This window comes from Saccostrea cucullata, unplaced genomic scaffold (genome assembly GCF_032062105.1).
Source record: "Saccostrea cucullata isolate Sc308-1 unplaced genomic scaffold, CSIRO_AGI_Scuc_v1 ctg1606, whole genome shotgun sequence".
Taxonomy (NCBI): Eukaryota; Metazoa; Mollusca; class Bivalvia; order Ostreida; family Ostreidae; genus Saccostrea; species Saccostrea cuccullata.
This window is the reverse complement of record NW_026939592.1, coordinates 72,606-94,155: the sequence shown is the minus strand read 5'-3', so window position 1 is coordinate 94,155 and position 21,550 is coordinate 72,606. Positions and strand designations below refer to the sequence as shown.

At 35.0% G+C, this 21,550-nt stretch overlaps 1 protein-coding gene across 1 annotated transcript in view; it reads right to left on the bottom strand.

The window, feature by feature from the left end:
• Window positions 1-7: 7 nt before the first annotated feature.
• Window positions 8-21,550, bottom strand: part of LOC134253421 (uncharacterized) — an 80,962-nt gene continuing 59,419 nt past the window's right edge. The window contains exon 6 of the mRNA XM_062735947.1: window positions 8-956. Coding sequence (XP_062591931.1) covers window positions 818-956 — 139 coding nt within the window. The 3' untranslated portion in view covers window positions 8-817. The remainder of the gene's footprint in view (window positions 957-21,550) is intronic.

Sequence of the window (21,550 nt, the reverse complement as noted above, 5' to 3'; positions counted from 1 at the left end):
TAATTATAGTAAATAAATAAAATATAAAGATAAGAAGCCCAACCATCCGTTTTTACGGTACTGCTTAGGCATCACCAGTAAAATTTGGTTTATAACCATTCAACAATTTCGAAACTATACCATAATATAACATGGACACAGATTAAAATGAATTCTGTAAAAAAAACCAAACTTAATGTTTACAATTCCTAATTAAGGCAATTCAAATGATCAGCAAAAATTTGAACATCATTTGTTGATTTATAAAGGGGAGACAGGATTTGAAATTCCTCATAATGCAAAGGAAGCTGTTTTTGTTTACATCTAGAAAATATCAATAACAAAACTACGAGTAGACTACACAAATCATTAACAACTGTCTGTAGTATTTAGAATTTAACTTCTCTATAGAAAATATCACCTTTGAACGAACATATATAAATATATATAATCTGAGTTAAAAAAAAAAAAGCATGGCAGGGGCCTTTTTTACGTAACAAATGTTTGGAGCTCTAAATCTGTTTCTTTATCTCCTGAAATTCTTCTCTTTTTTTGATAATCGTTTAACAGTATCTTAGTTAAGCATTTGTTAACAAAAAATGGAAAAATAAATTTCATTTTTAAAGCTGAAACCGTATCCATGTCCCAATAAAAACAATAACAAAATACATCAAAACGTTTGAATGTTTGGCGAGTCAAAAATATTCATATAATTTTATCGGGATTTTTCTTTAAGTTAAAGCATAAAGTGCTTGGAAGAATATATACCAACTTCATCAAAGCAGGGGAACATTATTGAAGGAATTGGGTTGAAATCCAAAATAAAACATATTGCTCTTCATAGCATATTGGAAATGTACTGTAGGAGAAGGTATATCATACCCAGCAGTATTTGTATGCAGAAAAGTTCATCAGTCACATTTAAGATGTTGGCTTTCACTCCATTTTTAGCAGGTGGACTGTGATATTGTGGAAAACTAAAATTAAATGAAATGAATAAAGTACACTGCTAAGCAAATGATACACCCAGGCATTAATTTATTTGTCATAAACCAAACAAGAGGCCCATTGGCCACATCGTTCACCTGAGAATCTTTTGTCATATTGTTCATTACCAGATTTCCCCCTTGTAATACATATTGTGGCCCCGCCCTACCCCCTGGGGTCATGATTTACTACCCCAGGGTGCTTCCACATCAGTTTCAGCTTTTCTGGCCAAGTGGTTTTTGAGAAGAAGATTTTCAAAGATTTTTCCTAAATATTTCTATGTAAAACATTCATGCCCCATTGTGGCCCCGCCATACCCTCGGGGGTCATGATATGAACAATTTAGAATCTACACTACCCCAGGATACTTCCACATAAGTTTCAGCCTTATTTACCCAGTGGTTCTTGAAAAAAAGATTTTCAAAGATTTTTCCTATATATTTCTATGTAAAACTTTGATTCACCATTGTGGCCCCGCCCAACCCCCGAGGGTCATGATTTGAACAATTTAGAATCTACACTACCCCAGGATGCTTCCACATGAGTTTCAGCTTTTCTTGCCCAGTGGTTCTTGAGAAGAAGATTTTTAAAGATATTTCCTATATATTTCAATGTAAAACTTGGGTTCCCTATTGTGGCCACGCCCTACCCTCGGGGGTCATGATTTGAACAATTTAGAATCTACAGTACCCCAGGATGCTTCCACATCAGTTTCAGCTTTTCTGGCCCAGTTGTTCTTGAGAAGATGTTCAAAAATTTTTCCTATATATTTCTTTGTAAAACATTGATGCCCCATTGTGGCCCCGCCCTACCCCCGAGGGTCAAGATTTGATCAATTTAGAATCTACACTACCCAAGGGTGCTTCCACATCAGTTTCAGCTTTTCTGGCCCAGTGGTTCTTGAGAAGAAGATTTTTAAAGATTTTTCATATATATTTCTATGTAAAACTTTGAATCCCCATTGTGGCCCCGTCCAACCCCCGGGGGTCATGATTTTAACAATTTAGCATCTACACTATCCCAGGGTGCCTCCACATAAGTTTCAGCCTTATTGGCCCAGTGGTTCTTGAGAAGATTTTTTAATGACCCATCCCTATTTTTGTCTTTTCTTGATTATCTCCCCTTATGAGGGGACTTGGCCCTTCATTTTAACAATTTAAATCCCCCTTCACCCAAGGATGCTTTGTACCAAGTTTGGTCAAAATTGGCCTAGTGGTTCTTGAGAAGAAGTCGAAAATGTGAAAAGTTTACAGATGGACGGACAGCTGGACAGCTAGACAGACGGATAGACGGACGAGAGACAAAATGTGATCAGAAAAGCTCACTTGAGCCTTTGGCTCAGGTGAGCTAAAAATAGGAATTGAATCGTGTCAATGTTGCAATTGATCCAAAAATTTCTTTTCTTTCCATCTCCAATGTTTGGTTGATTGATTGGTTGTATATTGTTTTAGATCGCATTCAAGAATATCTGTATCATACAGAAACGTCACCATATATTGGTTAAGGGTTTCAAATTCTGATATTCACTTGGCACTTATGGCCATTAACATTGAGGGATCTAAACCATTTTTAGCTCACCTGAGCCTTCACCTGAGCCGAAGGCTCAAGTGAGCTTTTCTGATCAAAATTTGTCCATTGTCTGTCGTTGTTGTTGTCGTTAACTTTTCACATTTTCAACTCTTCCCAAGAACCACTTGGCCAATTTCAACCAAACTTAATACAAAGTATCCTTAGGTAAAGTTTGTTCAAATGAAGGACCACGCCTTTATTCAAGGGGGGGGGGGATAATTCAGAAATAGTGAAAATTAGATGCTATGTTTTAAAAATCTTCTTCTCAAGAACCACTATGCCAGAAAAGATGAAACATTTAGGGAAGCATTCTCGGGTCGTGTAAATTAAAGTTTGTTGAAATCATGACCCCCATGGGTAGGGCGGGGCCACAAAAGCTGATCAAAGTTTCACATAGAAAAATTCAGGAAAATTCTTTAAAACTCTCTTTCTTCTCTGGAATAGCAAAGGCATGAATGATAATCAGGTAGTTGACATTCAAGTTTGCTCAAATTATTATCCGTGGGGGTAGGGCGGGGCCACAGCATGGAATCCAAGTTTTACACAGAAATATGTAGAAAAAAATCTTCTTTTCAAGAATAGCAAACCATGATTAGTCCTATTCATAGTGTAGATTCAATTTTGTTCAAGTCATCCCCTTGGGTAAGGCTGGGTCACAATTTAAAATCAAATGTAAACGGCAAAAAAGCCACAGGTAGTCAAAGAAATATGCAAGCATTCTTAGTTAGTGTAAATTCAAGTTTATTCAAATCATACCCTCTCTCTTTTAAGGATTGGTTAGGACCACTTTTGGATTTTAAAGTCATATATGGCGTATTTTTCATAAGTTCAGACAAACTAAGATTTAAAAGATCTTTTTATTTGTTTTGTTATTTTATATAAAGATAGGACTTTCCTGTAAATTACACAATTTAAATCAATCGCGTTTCATAGATATCACAGATTTAAAGCAGTAAACGATTTATTTCCGACTCGGATAAAAATATCAGACACAGTTTAAAGTCAATTTAACTCTAGACTTGTGGTGATTTATAAGTTCAAAATCGGTGAAAATTTTAATTCGTACGTAAGTAACAAATATTTGGTAAATCTACAATTAATCTTGTATTTTTATTTTTTTGACTCAGATACGCCATATATGGCTTTAAAAGTATACACGCTAAAACCTGCGCCAGTTAAAATACGATTGGAAATTTATATAATTTGTTTATCAATAAAAGTTAGGAAAATACTGTAAATTACACCATTAAAATTAAACGCGTTACAAAGTTATAAAATTATGATTTTTTATTATCCTGCAAGGAAAGAAAAATAGCTATTTTTAAATAAACCCATCACGTGACGCCGTCGCTACATTTAGATTGATAAACACACATGACGTAAAGAAAACAAGGCATGCCGTTTGAGATACTACTCACTTTTGATGTGGATGGCAAGCGTCTAACTTAATGGTACTTATCTTTTAATGTATTCAGTATCAACCATCTTCTCTGTTATGACGCATATCAACCTTATATATTTATAATTGTTGTCAAAATGCAACATACCTCGTTGTCTGTGATTTCCCGTGGACATGTGTTTCTATATATAGGCCTACTGTTTACGCACTTCCTTCATCAATATTAAGAATGAGTTCTTAATTCCTAGATATTGTTTAATTGTTTTGTTATTACAACGACCTCTACAGTACAATTTTGTGGAAAGTATTATTTTTTATTAAACTTCATGTGTTTTAAATCATTATTCATTTTGTTTCACACAAAATTTGGCGTTCATATAGCGTATATGACTTTAACTTTTCAATAATAAACTAATTTATGCCTTTTTCCTAGCTATATTGCTCAGGTGCCCATGGGCCTCTTGTTATGTCTGCCGTAACACAGGGCTTTGGTTTTTAAGGTCTCGTGCAAAGGACTAGCAACTTTTAATCCAGAGTGCCGGGCGCATGGCAAAGAAACATTTGCTACCAATTTTTTATTGACTAAGGTCACTTGCAGCTCAGAATTGAATTCACGACCTTCTAACCTTTATATATATGTATCTTCTATGACTAATAGAAGATAACAAATGAGTAGTATTATACAATAGTACTTCATTAATTTCTAGCTCACCTGAAGGCTCAAGTGAGCTTTTCTGATCACATTTTGTCCGTCGTCCGTCCGTCCGTCTACCTGTCTGTCTGTCCGTCTGTAAACTTTTCACATTTTCGACTTCTCAAGAACCACTGAGCCAATTTTGACCAAACTTGGTACAAAACATCCTTGGGTTAAGGGAAATTTAATTTTTTTTTAAATAAAGGGCCAAGTCCCCTCACAAGGGGGGATAATCAAGAAAAGACAAAAATAGGGTGGGGTCATTCAAAGATCTTCTTCTAAAGAACCACTGGACCAGAAAAGCTGAAACTTATATGGAAGCATCCTGGGATAGTGTAGATTCTAAATTGTTCATATCATAACCCCTGGGGGAAGGGCGGGGCTACAATGGGGAATCAAAGTTTTACATAGAAATATTTAGGAAAAATCTTTGAAAATCTTCTTCTCAAGAACCACTGGGCCAGAAAAGCTGAAACTTATGTGGAAGCATCCTGGGGTACTGTAGATTCTAAATTGTTCAAATCTTGACCCCCGGGGGAAGGGTGGGGCCACAATGGGGAAACAAATTTTTTCATAAATTTTATTTCATTATAAATGGTTTATTAATACCAAAAATCACATTTCAAAGCATTAATTTATTTTCAGACTATGCTACCCCTACCCCCACAACCAGTACCCTGACCCAGGGGCCCTGAAATTACCGTAAATATTTTGGAAGAGGCACCTTTTATCATCATTAATATGTACTTAGAACATTGGCATAATACCCAGGAGCAAAGGAAAAGGTGTTCGAAAAATTCATGCATTTTTTACTACGGTATATGTTCATTAGAGCCCTGCCTAACATCAAAATCCTGACCTTGGGGCTCTGAAATTCCCAAATCTGGAAGAGGCATCCTTTTTCATCATAACTAGTATGTACATAGTTCATTGGTTTAATACTCAGGAGCAGAGAAGAAGATTTTAAAAGAATTGATGTATTTTCACTATATCATGCTATATAATCAATAAAACCCCACCCTAACCAAAGAACCCATGACCCTGAGACCATAAAATTCACAATTTTGGAAAAGGCACTATTATGCAACATAAATATGTACTTGGTTAGTTTGTTTAATATTCAGGAGCAGAGAAGAAGACTTTCAAAGAATTCATGCATTTTCACTGAATAATTAATAGAGCCCCACCCTAACACCAGTACCCACTGACCCTGGGACCATGAAATTCACAATTTTGGAAGAGGCAGCCTAATTCAACATAACTATGCACTTATTTAGTTTATTTTATGTCAAAGAGCAGAGAAGAAGATTTTCAAAGATTTTCAAAGAAATAATGCATTTTCACTATATAATATATTTAGCCCCACCTTAGCACTAGAACCCCTGAAACCAGGGCTATGAATTTCACAATTTAGGAAGAGGACTCAGTGCTAATTACAATCATGCAAACAGATTGACTGCTTGATGTCCAGGAGTAAAGAAGAAGATTTTTAAAGATTGCATTTATTTTAGTGGTTTTGGCCCCACCCCTCAGGCCTCTGGGGGGCAGGCACCATGAAATTCACAATTTTTGTTCCCCTTCACCCATAGATGCATTATGCCAAATTTGGTTAAAATTGGTTGAGTAGTTGCAGAGAAGAAGCTGAAAATGTTGAAAAGTAAACACACAACGCTGGACGATGGATGAAAACGGATAGAAAAAGGTCAAGCGAGTTTACTCAGGTGACCTAAAAACTGACAAAACTTTTGCACCTGTCATCTTAGTGATCAAGGCAAGACAATCAGCAATCTGACTGTTGATATAAAATGTACATATTTCATTTAGCTGTGTATTGAACAGTTACTGAATTCTTTTTAGCACCTTTTGCTGGAAGACATTTCCTTGAATTCAAGCATAATGCTGAATGTCTTGAATTGTAGATTTACTGGGAAACTAAACATGAGGCCCGCGGGCCTTACAGGTCACCTGAGTATCATGTAATAACTTTCCAACCATTGCATTTGGTTCATGTATTAAACCAGAGGCCATGAAATTCACAATTTTGAAAGAGGCACTATTTCTTATCATAAATATACATTTTGCATAGATTACTTACTTTGGCTACTTTATACCTAAAGGTAGATCAGAGTAACAAAGAGAAAATGCATTTTCATTTTATAACCAGTTGTGCAGCCCATCCTATAGGAACCATTGACCCTGGGGCCACTTATTTCAAAATTTTAAAAAATTTATCAAAGATTTTATTTTATCATCAATGGCTGATTAATACCAAAGAGCAGATTTCAATGCATTCATTATAAATGGTTGATTTATACCAAAGAGCAGATTTCAATGCATTGATTTATTTTCAGACTATGTACTCCCCCCTCCCCCCAAGTAACCAGTCCTAAAATTATTTAAACCATTTTAGAGGAGGCACCTTTCTTCATCATAATTATGTGCTTAGTTCTTTGGTTTAATACCCAGTAGCAAAGGAAAAGATTTTTAAATTCATGCATTTTCACTATTTAATCATTAGAGCCCTGCCTCAATACCAGAAACCCTAAATCAGGGGCCTGGGCTGAACTCACAAATTTTGAAGAGGCATCCTTCCACACCATAATTATGTACATAGTTCATTGGTTTAATACCCAGAAGCAGAGGAAAAGATTTAAAAGAAATAATGCATTTTCACTAAATATCCTGCTAACACTGAAACCCGTGACCCTGGGGCCATGAATTTCACGATTTTCGAAGAGGCATTCTTGTTCATTATAAATAATTATGTATTTGGTTTGTTTGTTTATACCCATGCAAGAGCAGAGTAGAAGATTTATGGAAAATCAATATATTTTCACTATATAATCAATAGAGCCCTAGCCTAACATCAGAACATCTGACCAAGGAGCAATAAAGTTCACAATTATGGAAGAGACATTCTTGCTTATTATAACTACGTACTTGGTTAGTTTAAAACCCAGGAGCAGAGAATAAGATTTTCAAAGAATTTGCGCATTTTCACTATAAAATCGATAGAGCCGGGCCGCCCTAATACCAGAACCCCTGAACCTGGGGACATGAAATTCATAATTTTGGAAGAGGCAGACTTATTCAACATAACCATTTTCTTGGTTGGTTTATTTAATAGCCAAGACCAGTTTCCTACATTATGCTAATGTAAACATTGAATGCAAGGACATGCATACATGCGTACACACACAATGTGTAAAATGGCCAACATAATTGAAAAACGGTAACATATATATTTTTATGATTTTTTTTATTCTCAGGATATATTATATAATTTTAGCCTTTTGATGAGGTCAATCCCTAGATATATAGACCTTAGAGAAAGCATATCCACATCAGCACTATTGTTGCTTCACAGAAAAACGTTTCCAACATGGCATATTTCCGTTGAAACGCCATTTCTTCCCTTACAGAAAAAATTAATAGAAACTTATATGTGTTTTATAATCCTTGTATTAGCAACTGAAATTTATAAGTCACTTATAAATTCTGAAATTTACTTATAAGTGTACTTTAAGTCGAAGTAAGTATAAGTGAGGAATGGATTTCGTTAATACTTCACTTATAAGTAAAGATGAGCTACATATCAGTGAATATTTCACTTATACCTCACTTATAAGTGAAGATCAGTATGGTATGAGCAAAAGTAAGTGTGGACTTAGAATTTTTATCCTATACTACACTTCTCTCAAGGAGCATTATGGGTATTCAAGGTAGCCAATCAGAAAGTTTGTCTCTGCAGAGATGAGCAACAAGAATGTGAATTCAAACTAATGTTTATTTCTGTGAAAGGATGTTGGAAATTTCAGATTTATTTTGAGTACACCTTTACATCAGGTAGTAGGTTCTATTTACATCATCTCTCTATTTTAACTTCCTTTGCCAGAAATTTTGAATCAATTGACTCAGCTGCTTTCAATATTCAGATTTCATAAATTTGAAGAAGCCTCAAGGTCATCAAATCTTGTTGCCTTTTTGTCAAACATTCTTGTTTGTAAACTGAATTAATATGTAAAGTTTGCATCATCAAAGAAATGTCATATAAAAGGGATTTTTTCCATAAAATTTTAACATGATTATTTCATCTAAAGTGCAGAAACATATGTATATGTGAAAAAAAGCTTTGAACATATCATGCAACCCCTGCATGATTGGAAATTCTGTTCTAAATCAAGATCTTACGGGTAGTGTTGTACTTCACTTACAAATGACTTATAGATGACTCATACTTGATAAAGTATGAAGGGCTAATGCTTCACTTATAAGTCACTAATAGTCAATTATAAGTCACTTATAAGTGACTATACTTGCATAAAGCATAAGTGGCTTATACTGGCTTATAAGTCACTTATAGGTCAACATGGTCCGGCAGCTCATTTGCATATAAAATCCTAATGAGTAACTTATTAGTCACTTATAAGTTAAATGTATCAGTGATGTGCAAGTCCAGAATAAACAACTTATGAGTAAAAGAATAAATCACTTATAAGTCACTTATCAGAAATTTCTGTAAGGGTTGTCCAAGATGATCTGATTCAAATTCACTTAAAGTCCCTGTTTTTACTTTCCCACAAAAATGGTGAACGAATGCAGAATGAACGGTGATTGAACGATGTGTGAACGGTGAACGCAACTTGGTGAATGATGTGTGAATGTTGAGCGAATGCAGAACGTGAACGGAGCGCAAACACAAGCGGAAAGTGCATGGTGAACAAACAGTGAACGCAACATGAACGATTTATTCAGAATGCCTCCGATCTGTTCCTTGCATTGAAATTTTTCTTTTCTATCAGGTGCTTAAATAAAAATAAACAATAAATTGATAAATAAACAAGAGGCCCAGGGGCCACAGGGCTCACCTGAGCACATCAGCTAGGAAAAAGCACATATCATGATTTAGACGAACTAGAATCTACACTACCTGAGGATAATTCTACATAAATATTACTAATCATGGCTTTGAAGTACTTGAAAAGAAGATTTTAAGAGGTTTCCCCAATATATTCCTATGAGAATTTTAGGTCGGCCATTTTGGCCCCATCCTACCCTGAGGTCATGATTTGAACAAACTTGAATCTACACTATCTAAGGATGATTCCACATGGGTTTCATCTTTCCTGATCCAGTGGTACTTGAAAAGAAGATTTTTAAAGATTAAAACTTTCCTATATATTCCTATGTAAAATTTTGATCGGCCATTGTGGCCCCACCCTACCTCCGGGGGTCATGATTTGAACAAACTTGAATCTACACTACATGAAGATGATTTCACATGAGTTTCATCTATCCTGGCCCAGTGGTTCTTGAGAAGAGGATTTTTAAACTTTTTTCCTATATACTCCTACGTGTACTTTGATCAGCCATTGTGGCCCCACCCTACCCCCGGGGGGTCATGATTTGAACAAACTTAGCTGAGGATGCCTACACATGAATTTCATTTTTCCTGGCTCAGTGGTTCTGGAGAAGAAGATTTTGAAAGATTTTTCCTATATATTCCTATGTTAAACTTTGATACCCCATTGTGACCCCACCCTACCCCTGGGGGGTCATCATTCGAACAAACTTGAATCTACACTACCTGAGGATGATTCCACATGAGTTTTATCTTTCCTGGCCCAGTGGTTCTTGAGAAGATTTTTAAACTTTTTTCCTATATACTCCTGTATATATAAAACTTTGATCGGCCATTCTGGCCCCGCCCTACCCCCCGGGGTCATGATTTGAACAAACTAGAATCTACACTATCTGAGGATGTTTCCACATGAGTTTCAGCTTTCCTGACCCAGTGGTTCTGGAGAAGAAGATTTAAAAAAAAAAACATTAATTTTTCTCAAATTCATAATTATCTCCCCTTGGAAAAGGGCGTGGCCATTCATTTGAACAAACTTGAATCCCCTTTACCCAAGGATACTTTGTAGCAAGTTTGGTTGAAATTGGCCCAGTGGTTCTTGAGAAGATGAAAATGTGAAAAGTTAACAATGACGACGATGACGACAACGACCACAGACAACGGAGAAATTTTGATCAGAAAAGCTCACATAGCCTTTGTCTCAGATGAGCTAAAAATCAATTATTAAACAAATGCACAAAATTGTCCTAAAAAAGACAATATATGCACATTAAGTAAAAGAATACAGCATTTTAATAACACGATTTATATTGCTGAAACACATGTAATTGTTACCGAACATGTGTAGTATAAGAAATAAAATTAATATACTGATAAAATAAATATGCTCCTTTAACTGATTAAATGAGGATTTTAGAAGAGAAAGCTACAACTTATAGAATGAAATATTTCCTTTTCTAATTTTTTTTCTCTGTGATAACCCTTTGAAAGTTACCGGAGTTGATTTCTTGACAATTCTACCAGAATGGAAAATAGGCAGGACGATAGGTCAGGAGCTAAGAAGGCCTTAAAAGCATGCAAATTTCGTGCGCATCTGTCTCTGTGCTTGACGCTAAGGAGGCCAAATAATATGCATGTAAATCTCGTGCGGCTATCTTCGTGTCTGACGTCAGTGGGCGAGGACTATTGAAATCTGCATGGGAGTCCTTGTGTTAATTTAAATCTATCTCTACATTTTTAAGTCTCAACCTATAATTTTATTTCACAATGAAATGGAAATATAAGGAATCATTTTCTAGTTTGGAGAGTATGCCAGGGACATTCAACAATAGTGGGAAACATGGGATAATTTTAGCATAACGCGCTTCGCCCGCCCTTCATGCAAATTATCCCATGTTTCCCACTATTGTTGATGCCCTATCATACTTTCCTAACAAGACAGTGATTCCTTAAATAATTGCCATGGTTGTAACAACCATACAAATGAGATTCAGTGTAAAATAATGAAAATAATTACAAAGGTCTGCTGATTTATAGTATACACTAGTATTTTAAAATTTTATTGCAATTATGATATATTATTATGTGTCATTTTCATTCTTTAAGATGACTTTTCAGCAAACTTCTACATGTAGCTGTAGACATTTCCCAGCCGTGATTATACTCGACATTCCAAGATGATGAAAAGATCGAGGCATTCATATCATTTTTAATACATTAGATTTTTAGAACTAAATTAAGTAATATGCTGCCATAGTTTTTATTTAGGATATGTGTGCATGTGTGAGGAGAGAGAGAGATTTTACCAACCCCTCCTCCTTTCTCAGATATCTGTTGTATTAAATAAAATTATGATTATTTATTTCCTTAATATTCCAGGAGGTAAAAGTAATCATTTTCTTTTTTAAATTAACAAATCAATTTGTCAGTTTATAATCATTGACTTTTATTTTCCTTCTTCAAGTGCACACAAAGACCATGTGGTTGTCCTGCCAATCAAAATCAATCGATACAGTGCAGGTGTGAAAATCTGGTTACATGGAAGGCAAAGAGTAGCTAGTATTTCCAAGTTTTTTTCCTATCATTACCAGATCTGATTTCCACATTACTGAAGAAAACAAGAGATGTTTGTAAAACACTAATGCCCCCCTCCCCCAAAATTGGAATTTTTCTATGTCCAAAATCGACATAACTCTGTCAAAAATGTCGCATTTGTACCCAAAATAAAAGTTGGCCAAGATAGTCATCCGATAAATCTGTTTACCAAATTTCATCCCAGTATGTGCAATGGTTGCCAAGAAAATGAGCGGAATCTGCAAATAATTGAAATTTTTCTAGGTCCAAGGGACATAACTCTGTATACCAAATTTCATTTCAGTATGTGCAACAGTTGCAAAGAAAATGAACGGAAACTGCCAATAATTGAAATTTTTTTAAGTCCAAGGGGCATAACTCTGTCAAAAATGGTGCGATCGTAACTGAAATATAACTTGACATAGATATTCATGTGATATATCTGTATACTAAATTTCATTTCAGTATATGCAATGAAAATGAACGGAAACTAAGTTGACGGACAGACACTTCGACCGACAGGCAGCAGCAAAGCAATATGCCCTCCCTTCTTCAAAGGGGGGCATGAAAATTGTTATTATACCTCTATTGATAATACTCGAATTTGATTGGCTGGTAAGAAAAAACTTTAAAACACAACGACTCCAAATGGTACTCTTTACAGCAATAATGACCTAGGAATCATTGCACGTGGGATATAATGACCCAGTCATTATTTTTAATGACCGCTTTATCAAAAATTCGTTTTTGAGTGAAGTTAATGCATAAAATAATATATTGGAAAAAAAAAAACATGTTTTTAAAATTGTGCTTGGTCTGTTTTGCATTACCACACGGAATACGGTATAATTTTATCGTTGCAATATATCGTTTCAATATATCGTTACAATATTCAGTTCAATAGAAATAGGAATGTAGAGACAGCTCTTTAAAGAGTTGAATTCTGTGTTATATTTTGACTGTGTAGAGGAAAAGAAATCGTTAGTTATAACAATATTTGTCGCTATCAACTAAATATTGTTTTAATTAGTAAATCATCATGAAAACATAGGTAATCAGAGATTACAGAGCTCACCTCAACGAATGTTGTCTTTAAGTAAAGCAAAGTCACACAATTAACCAACGAAAAGTGTACATTCCAAAAATGAAAATATTTTTTGATTTGATACTTTGAAATAGACCTACATAAAAAAAATTAAACTAGTTCTTCTTCATGAAAATGTAATCAAAATCCAGCATCTGAAGCAAATTTGAGAGTTTTTAACTCTTGATGCAACATTTGTGCAATTTTGGTTTATACAATGTTATATTAGTCTTATAGTTTTTTGGTAATAGACCTGCACTCATAACTTTTACCTGGTCTATTATCTGAAAAATGTATGTCGAATTCAGCATCCGAAGCAAGTCCATTAGTGTGCATCCTAAGATGTATCATCCATGCAGGTTTGCTCATTATAGGGCTCATAGTTAATTGGAAATAAAACATGCATCAAAAACTAATATTTTCACTCATCCACAAAAAGTAGGTCAGATTCAGCATCCGAAGCAAGCCTGATAGTATGCATCCTCATATGTATCATCCATGCAAGTTGGTCATTAAAGAACTCATAGTTAATTGGAAATGAATTATGCACCAAAAACTTTAACCTATTCACTCAACCAGAAAATGTAGGTCAGATTCAGCATCCGAAGCAAGCCTGGTAGTTTGCATCCTAATATCTATCATCCATGCAAGTTTGGTCAACATAGGACTTAAAGTTGCTTGGAAATGAAACCTGCACCAAAAACTTCAACCTATTCACTCAACCGGAAAATGTAGGTCAGATTCAGCATCCGAAACTTCCCCAGTAGTATGCATCCCTAGATGTATCATCCATGCAAGTCAATATAGGGCTTATAGTTATTTGGAAATGAAACCTGCACCAAAAACTTTAACCTGTTCACTCAACCGGAAAATGTAGGTCAGATTCAGCATCCAAAGCATGCCCAGTGGTATGCATCCTTAGATGTATCATCCATGCAAGTTTGGTCAATATAGGGCTTATAGTTATTTGGAAATGAAACCTGCACCAAAAACTTTAACCTGTTCACTCAACCGGAAAATGTAGATCAGATTCAGCATCCAAAGCATGCCCAGTAGTATGCATCTTTAGATGTATCATCCATGCAAGTTTGGTCAATATAGGGCTTATAGTTATTTGGAAATGAAACCTGCACCAAAAACTTTAACCTGTTCACTCAACCAGAAAATGTAGGTCAGATTCAGCATCCGAAGCAAGCCCGGTAGTATGCATCCTCAGATGTATCATCCATGCAAGTTTGGTCAACATAGGGCTTATAGTTACTTGGAAATGAAACCTACATCAAAAACTGCACCAAAAATGTTAACCTACTCCAAAAACATTAACCTGGTCATTCCTATGCTGAAATTGCAGCATCTGAAACTTTGACTGGTACAATGAAACACACTAGAACATGATCTTCCATGCATGTCTAATCAATATAGGACATATAGAAGTACTTAAAAAGAAGACTGCTCCAAAAAACTTAACCTTAAATTGGGACGCCAAGGGTATTACATAACGTCGCTGCACTTCCAAAACCTCGTAGGTCAAAATATGCGCGAATTTTTTTTTCCCTATTTTAGAATTGATACCCCAGCCTCCATATACACTCAAAATATCGTAACTCTACGCCAATCAGAAGTCATAAAATTATACATGTGACAAAACCTCGTAAATCTATTGGTTGTCTCAGCTTATTCCAAAATATCGTATGTCAAAAGAGAAAAAACATTGAAGTTGCAGATGACTGAAAATACAGGTAAATTGTCACTTTTATTAAATATTTTGCTCAATTAATAAATTAATATGCCATGAATATGCTTCTTTACTACATGTACACGCTGAATTCAATTTAACAGTGTAAAAGAGAAGAGATATCGTCTGATCAGCAACGAATAAACGATTTTCCCCCTGTTTTTGACTTCGCAAAGTTTAGGAAATAAATCTATGTCATTTTGATATCATCGTTTATATTTTTAATGCTTGTTAAAATCAATAAATACTTCATTCAAACTTTTTTTCTGCAGATACGAGGTTTTGTAATTTTAACTTGAATGAATAATACGTGACATACGACATTTTGAAAGAACCTTTGATTAAGTTGACAGTCATTTTCAAATTAGATAGGTATGTTAATATAAGGTTTTGGTATGTATCCTATTAATATAATAAAAATGCGAGTTGTATTTTACATTTGAAGGTGCCAAATATTTTTTCTGTTAGTCTATAACAAATCAAACCATATGCTCGTATTTTCACTTTTGTAATTTTAAAATCTAAATAACGATTTTTTAGATGTCAGATTCTGAAGAGGAATGGCCTGAATGGACTTGTTTTGAGTGTCATCGCCTTGCAGTGAACTCTGGTTGCCTTGATCTGCAAATGATTACAAAGGAACATGTAATACTTGTTGATGTAAATGGAGAAAAATGGGTGCGGTGTATATGTAATAAGAGATTTCATTTGAATTGTACAACAAATCTTCCTAAAAGCGTCAAGGAATCAGATTTTAAAGACATATATATTTGTGATTATTGTGGTTGGTTTATGATTGGGGCATACGATTCGGAAAATGCAACAACCTTGTAAATGGGGAAGAACTTACACAGATGTCAACACAAAAGTACACCCAATTCAACCGGTTGTATCACTTTTACAAGGTAGAGAACGTGGAGATTACTCGAGAAGAGGCCAGCAATTTCAATTTATAGAAAATATTTATTATTCCTGGTTTCCAGAAACAACACCAAGAGCAATAATAATTGAAAGACAAGGTAGCGATTACAAAAAACTTGAATTCAAATTTCATCCTAACTGCAAGAATGGCTGTTAATTTGCCTCTATCTCGTGGACAGCTTCTTTTGCAACTATCTTTAAATAAAAACAAGGAAATTAGTCATACAAACGAATTTAGAAATTTTCAAATCCAGGGATCGGTTGTTACAGAATCAGTAGACGAGAATGAAAAAGATCAACGTGATGGAAACGATAACATGCAATATGAAAACGATCTTCACAACGAGTCTGATGATGAAATGCTGTATGATAGTTCTGATGATCCAGTTTGGCAGCCGAAAAGAAAAGAAATGTTACAAAGCAGCTCAGACAGCGAATCAGATTGTAGCAGTACGCGTAAAAGAAAGAGAAGAAAAACGATAAAAATCAAACAGATCAAGAAAAACAAAACTGTTACTAGTAATTTCACGAATAAATCAGTCAATGATACAAATGCAAAAGTCAATAATAGTGGTGAAGAAATCGTAAGAACTGATAAAAACCAAGGGGCTCCTTGTAACATTTCCAATGAACCCATTAACGACGAGCAGATTCCATTTGAAAGAGAAGTGATTCTTGGGGAGCAGAGTCAATCAGAAACTGTACCTCCTGAACAACTGCAAGTAGACCAAAACAACGAGTCGGAACATGAACAATCAGATCCTGAAACTCTTGATGATAGACAAGAAATTCATTCAGAGATGGCCAATGACATGAGAACCGCACAGGAACCTAAGAAAGATAGAAAAAGAAACCCAACAGACTGGGAGAAAAATAAGCAAAAAGCATTACGAATGCAAGGAAAAGGCTATAAAGGGATGACGAAAATTTCCGGTCACTATAAATTTACAGTAGAGAGACCAGAAAGAGTGATGAAAGAAAGAAAGTGCTCAAGGAAGTGTCAGAACTGTTCTTCGATAGGCGAGGAAGAAAGAAGAAGCATTTTCAATCAATTCTGGAACAATATGGACTGGGATCAGAAAAAAGTTTACATTTCAACGTTGGTGGATGTGAAAGGTTGTAAACAGAGGAAGCAAGACAAAGATATAAGTAGGCGTTCTAGATCTCTAGTTTATCATCTCAAACGAAACCATGAAAGGGTTCCAGTTTGCAAAGCCATGTTTTTGCTTACCTTAGGCATTGGTGAAAAGACCGTTTATTCGTGGATTGATAATGCAGATAGGGGAATTCCAAAGCCACCCACCCAAAGACAGATACAAAGTCGAGCCCCAGAAAAGGTTTCTTTTGCTAATGACTTTTTGAAACAACTACCAAAGATGCCATCACATTATTGCAGATCATCTACCTTGAAACAGTATTTGGAACCAACTTTTAATTCCTTCTGTGAACTCTACAATGAATACACTGAAAAGTCCAAACAATGTAACCAAGCATTCCTGTCAAGGAAAACGTTTACAGAAGTATTTGAAAGCCAGAACCTCTCTTTATTCAGCCCTAAGAAAGATCAGTGTGATACATGTTGTGGCTTTGAGACAAAAAATATATCAGAAGAGATCTACGCGAAACATATAGAGATGAAGACAGCAGCACGCACAGCAAAAGAAATTGATAAAGATAGGGCACTCAATGAAGACAACCTGAAAGTAATTGTTTTTGATTTGCAGGCCCTGCTACTTTCCCCTATGTTGAAAGCAAGCTCTATGTATTACAAAAGTAAACTAGGTTGTCACAATTTCACAGTATTTGATTTGTGTACGAAAGAAGTGACGTGCTACTTTTGGCATGAAGCGGAGGGCGATTTATCAGCAAATGCATTTGCCTCATGTATCGCTGATTATGTAGATAATCTTGAGGACAGAATCGAAGAAGTCATCATGTACAGTGATGGATGCACTTATCAAAATAGGAATGTTGTGTTAGCTAACGCCTTATTAAAAATAGCACATGATAAGAACATTCGAATTGTTCAGAAAATTTTGGAGAAAGGTCACACGCAGATGGAGGTAGATAGCGTTCATAGTGTAATTGAGAGGAAACTTCGCAACAAACCAATCTATATTCCACAAAATTATGTCGACATCATGAAAGCATGTAGGCCATCTCAGCCATATACCGTGAAGTATTTGACACATGACTTTTTCAAAGATTTCACCACCTTGAATTACTACCAGTCGATTCGACCTGGAAGCAAAGCTGGCGAACCTACCGTTACCGATCTCAGGGTGTTGAGATACCTACCTAATGGTACAATAGGATACAAGTTGCATCATGACGGGGATGAATTTATGGAATTTCCAAGAAGGGCTAGAATTCGGTCACCCTCAGATGATGTTGTTGGAAATTTATACCAGCGACGAATCAAGATCAAAGAAGCAAAATATGGGCATCTACAGGAACTAAAAAGAGTGATACCCCTCGACTATCACCCTTTTTATGACAACTTGCCACACCAATGAGAATGTCAAACTTAACTGACAGTTGGCCACACTTTAATGAGAATGTTGTACTTACCTGGACTTTGTGAATTCAATTTTTTTTAAATTTTTGTTGATTATGATTTTATTTTTCCCTACAGTAAAGCTATACTGTTTATTTGTTCTAAATTGTAGCATTAGAAATAAATTTTTGCAAACACATAGCATGTTATCATTATTTCATGTTTGGAATGAATTTTACACGGCGAATCCTATAGATCATAAAGGTTTTCAATTCATGAACTGGATGAAAAAGGAGAACATGAACCACTTAGGGTGATCTCATCTCTACTTTGTATAATTGAAACCGTTATTTATCAATTATGGGGCAAAAATAATTTATTAATATGTAAAAACGATATGTGACAAAAGGTCGTAAGTACCAGAAAAAATACAAAAATAGAGACAAATCATCGTAAGTCCGCTATGATCTGTACTATGCACAGTAGATAAGATTGCAAATCTTCAACTTCAAAACAATGGATATTAATCATAAATGTGAAAGCAATTTTGATATGTCACTAAAAGGAAACAAATTGAACAGTTTTTTGCCTCTTCTGAAAATTATCAATTATTGACTTACGAGGTTTTGGAAGCGCAGCGACGATAAGCTCTCCCAACTTCGTTGAGGTGAGCTAAAAACTTACACGACTTGCAGACGTCAATGTAAACAACTTCACTATCAATCTCCTATGCAGAGTTGTCGTTCGTTCCTCTCTCATACACCTCTGCAATGGGCTCACGTCAAGATTTTTGACGTAACGTATAAAACGTGATATTTGAAGATTTGTTTCAATTTAAATTAATATATCTTGATTGATTTAGTAAATATCTATCTCAAAACTCAGACATAAGCATAGAAATTGAATTGTACTGAATTAAAACAAACGCACTATTTCTCGCGTTTAACACTGTGTATATACGTGAGCCAACGACAGAGGTGAATGTATGAGCCGATGGTAGAGAGTGCTTCACTATCAGGTCTGTAGCGAATCCCGATCCCGATCAAAGAAAGATTTGATAACAGTTCGAGATTCATACTTTTCAACATATATCGGTATAATAAAACAATTACTTATCCCATTGTGAGTTCAACATGGTGAAATAAGGACCCTCAACCTGGCCCACTCGATGACCTGCCCTGACCTCGGCCGCTCGGTCAGGTCAGGTCACCTCGTGGGCCAGATCTTGGGTCCTTATTTTACCATGTTGACCTCACATGGGATACTTAATTGTATAATACAAAATATGGGGAATATATACTCGGAAGGATAAAGTATGAAATTGAATTTGAAACATATTCCCTGCCAATTTAAATCAATGATAAAGTATGAAATTGAATTTGAAACCTACTCCCTGCCAATTTAAAATACCACTGTTGGAACATGTACATATTGATCTACAATTGAGCCTCGTCGGATAGAAATCGACCTTATCGTATGCAACGTCATAATGAGAAATTAGCGAATAAAGTTGATAAAGATTTCCCGGTAATTTTTCTACACATGGTTTTCACGTTGAGGAATGTTTTAGAAATCGTCAACAGCAGTTCAAAGCCTTTTTCTTAAAAAAAATCGGATCATTTTAAATATGTTGTAATAAAATTAACAAATTTTAAATGTATTCCCCTTCATGGAGCCTTAACTTTTTATATGTTACCATGGATCAATGTAAACAGAGGCCAGAGGAATGCCGAGTCCGATCTACATTTATTTTATTTCAAACAGCAGAAGACGTAAGGTTATATCTAACACCAGATAAAAATTAAGTATGTAGACATATAGCAAAGGAAATATTGACATGGTGCATTACCAAGGAAGTACAGAATATATCTTTTATTGTAGTTTAGAGTATAAATTTAGCCAATGGAGGCGTATCTGCCTAATCTGGCACAGAAAATTGCACATGTATTGAGTTGTGAATTTCATTTAATGGCATCATGTGTATTCATTTATTCAAGATTAAAATCACAATATTATATAAGATACACTATAATGTTTCATGTCTTCGAATGAATTTACGTGTAATGATGTCAAATTATGTCCATGAAATTAACCAACCAAAACAAAAATAATATAAGGCCTATCAGTACAAGAAGTACAAAGACCTCGATTCATCAACATTCAAAACGTTTTTTTTCTAACTAGTCTAGGCCTACAATATTCAAAGATATCAAGAAACAAGTAATACTGGTACAATGTATGGCAATTTCTTCATATATCAGTAATTCTCAAACGGAAACACGTACAATGTAGACTTATTAGAAAAGTGTGCAATGTCCGAAGCGATTTGATAAATTGCGCAAGTTGCTTCCCTTTGACACAAAAAGAGGCTCAACACGGGGGAATCATTTTCTTTAAAAAAGATTTGTTTCTTTCAATCTTTTGTCTCTCTTCCATAACTTATAGTTTTTCAGTTTATTTTCTTAAATATTTCATTCCTTATTTTGTATACCGGCGACGGATTATCTAACTTGACTGGCGAAAATGTACAAAGATGGGCCCGGTTTTCAACGTCATTGATATTTAAAAGAATTGTTAACCAAAAAATTACTTTAAAGGCGGATGTAAATAAAAAAGTTTTGTGAAAGGTGTTCTTATATATTCACCATAATGTTAAGTATTTTAAGCCCTGTTAATACCAGACTTTTCTGCGAAAATCATCTTGAACAGGATTTCACGTGTTCGTGAATATGTACATGTATACATACAGTACATTTATATAGTTTCGCTTTGTAAAAAGACTTTCAAGTATAATATCAACAAATTTTCTACATTATAAAATTCTTATACAATTTACTTTTTTAAGAGTGGGGGGATACCCACAACACATAACTTCTAAATCTTAAAAATCTTTTATTTAAAAAATCTGAAAAGAAATAATTATGATATGTCTATTTTACGTATGCTGTGTTGGACTGGGTTAGGAACGGAATAGCAGAATGTTCATTGTTGTCTATGCATATGACGGATAATTGTTTCATGACTGTTTTGATGTTTGTTTTAAGACTGAAATTGTTGGTACAATACACATTAAACACATTAATTCTAGACGACTTTCTGTAGCCAATTAATATGTATATTTTATCCACCTCCCATTTATAGTTGTCTCTACAGGTAATATCACGGTTTTATCACTTATAGAGATGACTATAAAGGGTTGGGAGATGGATTAAATAAACAGATTAGTTAAATAATGTGCCTAGAATTATGGAGT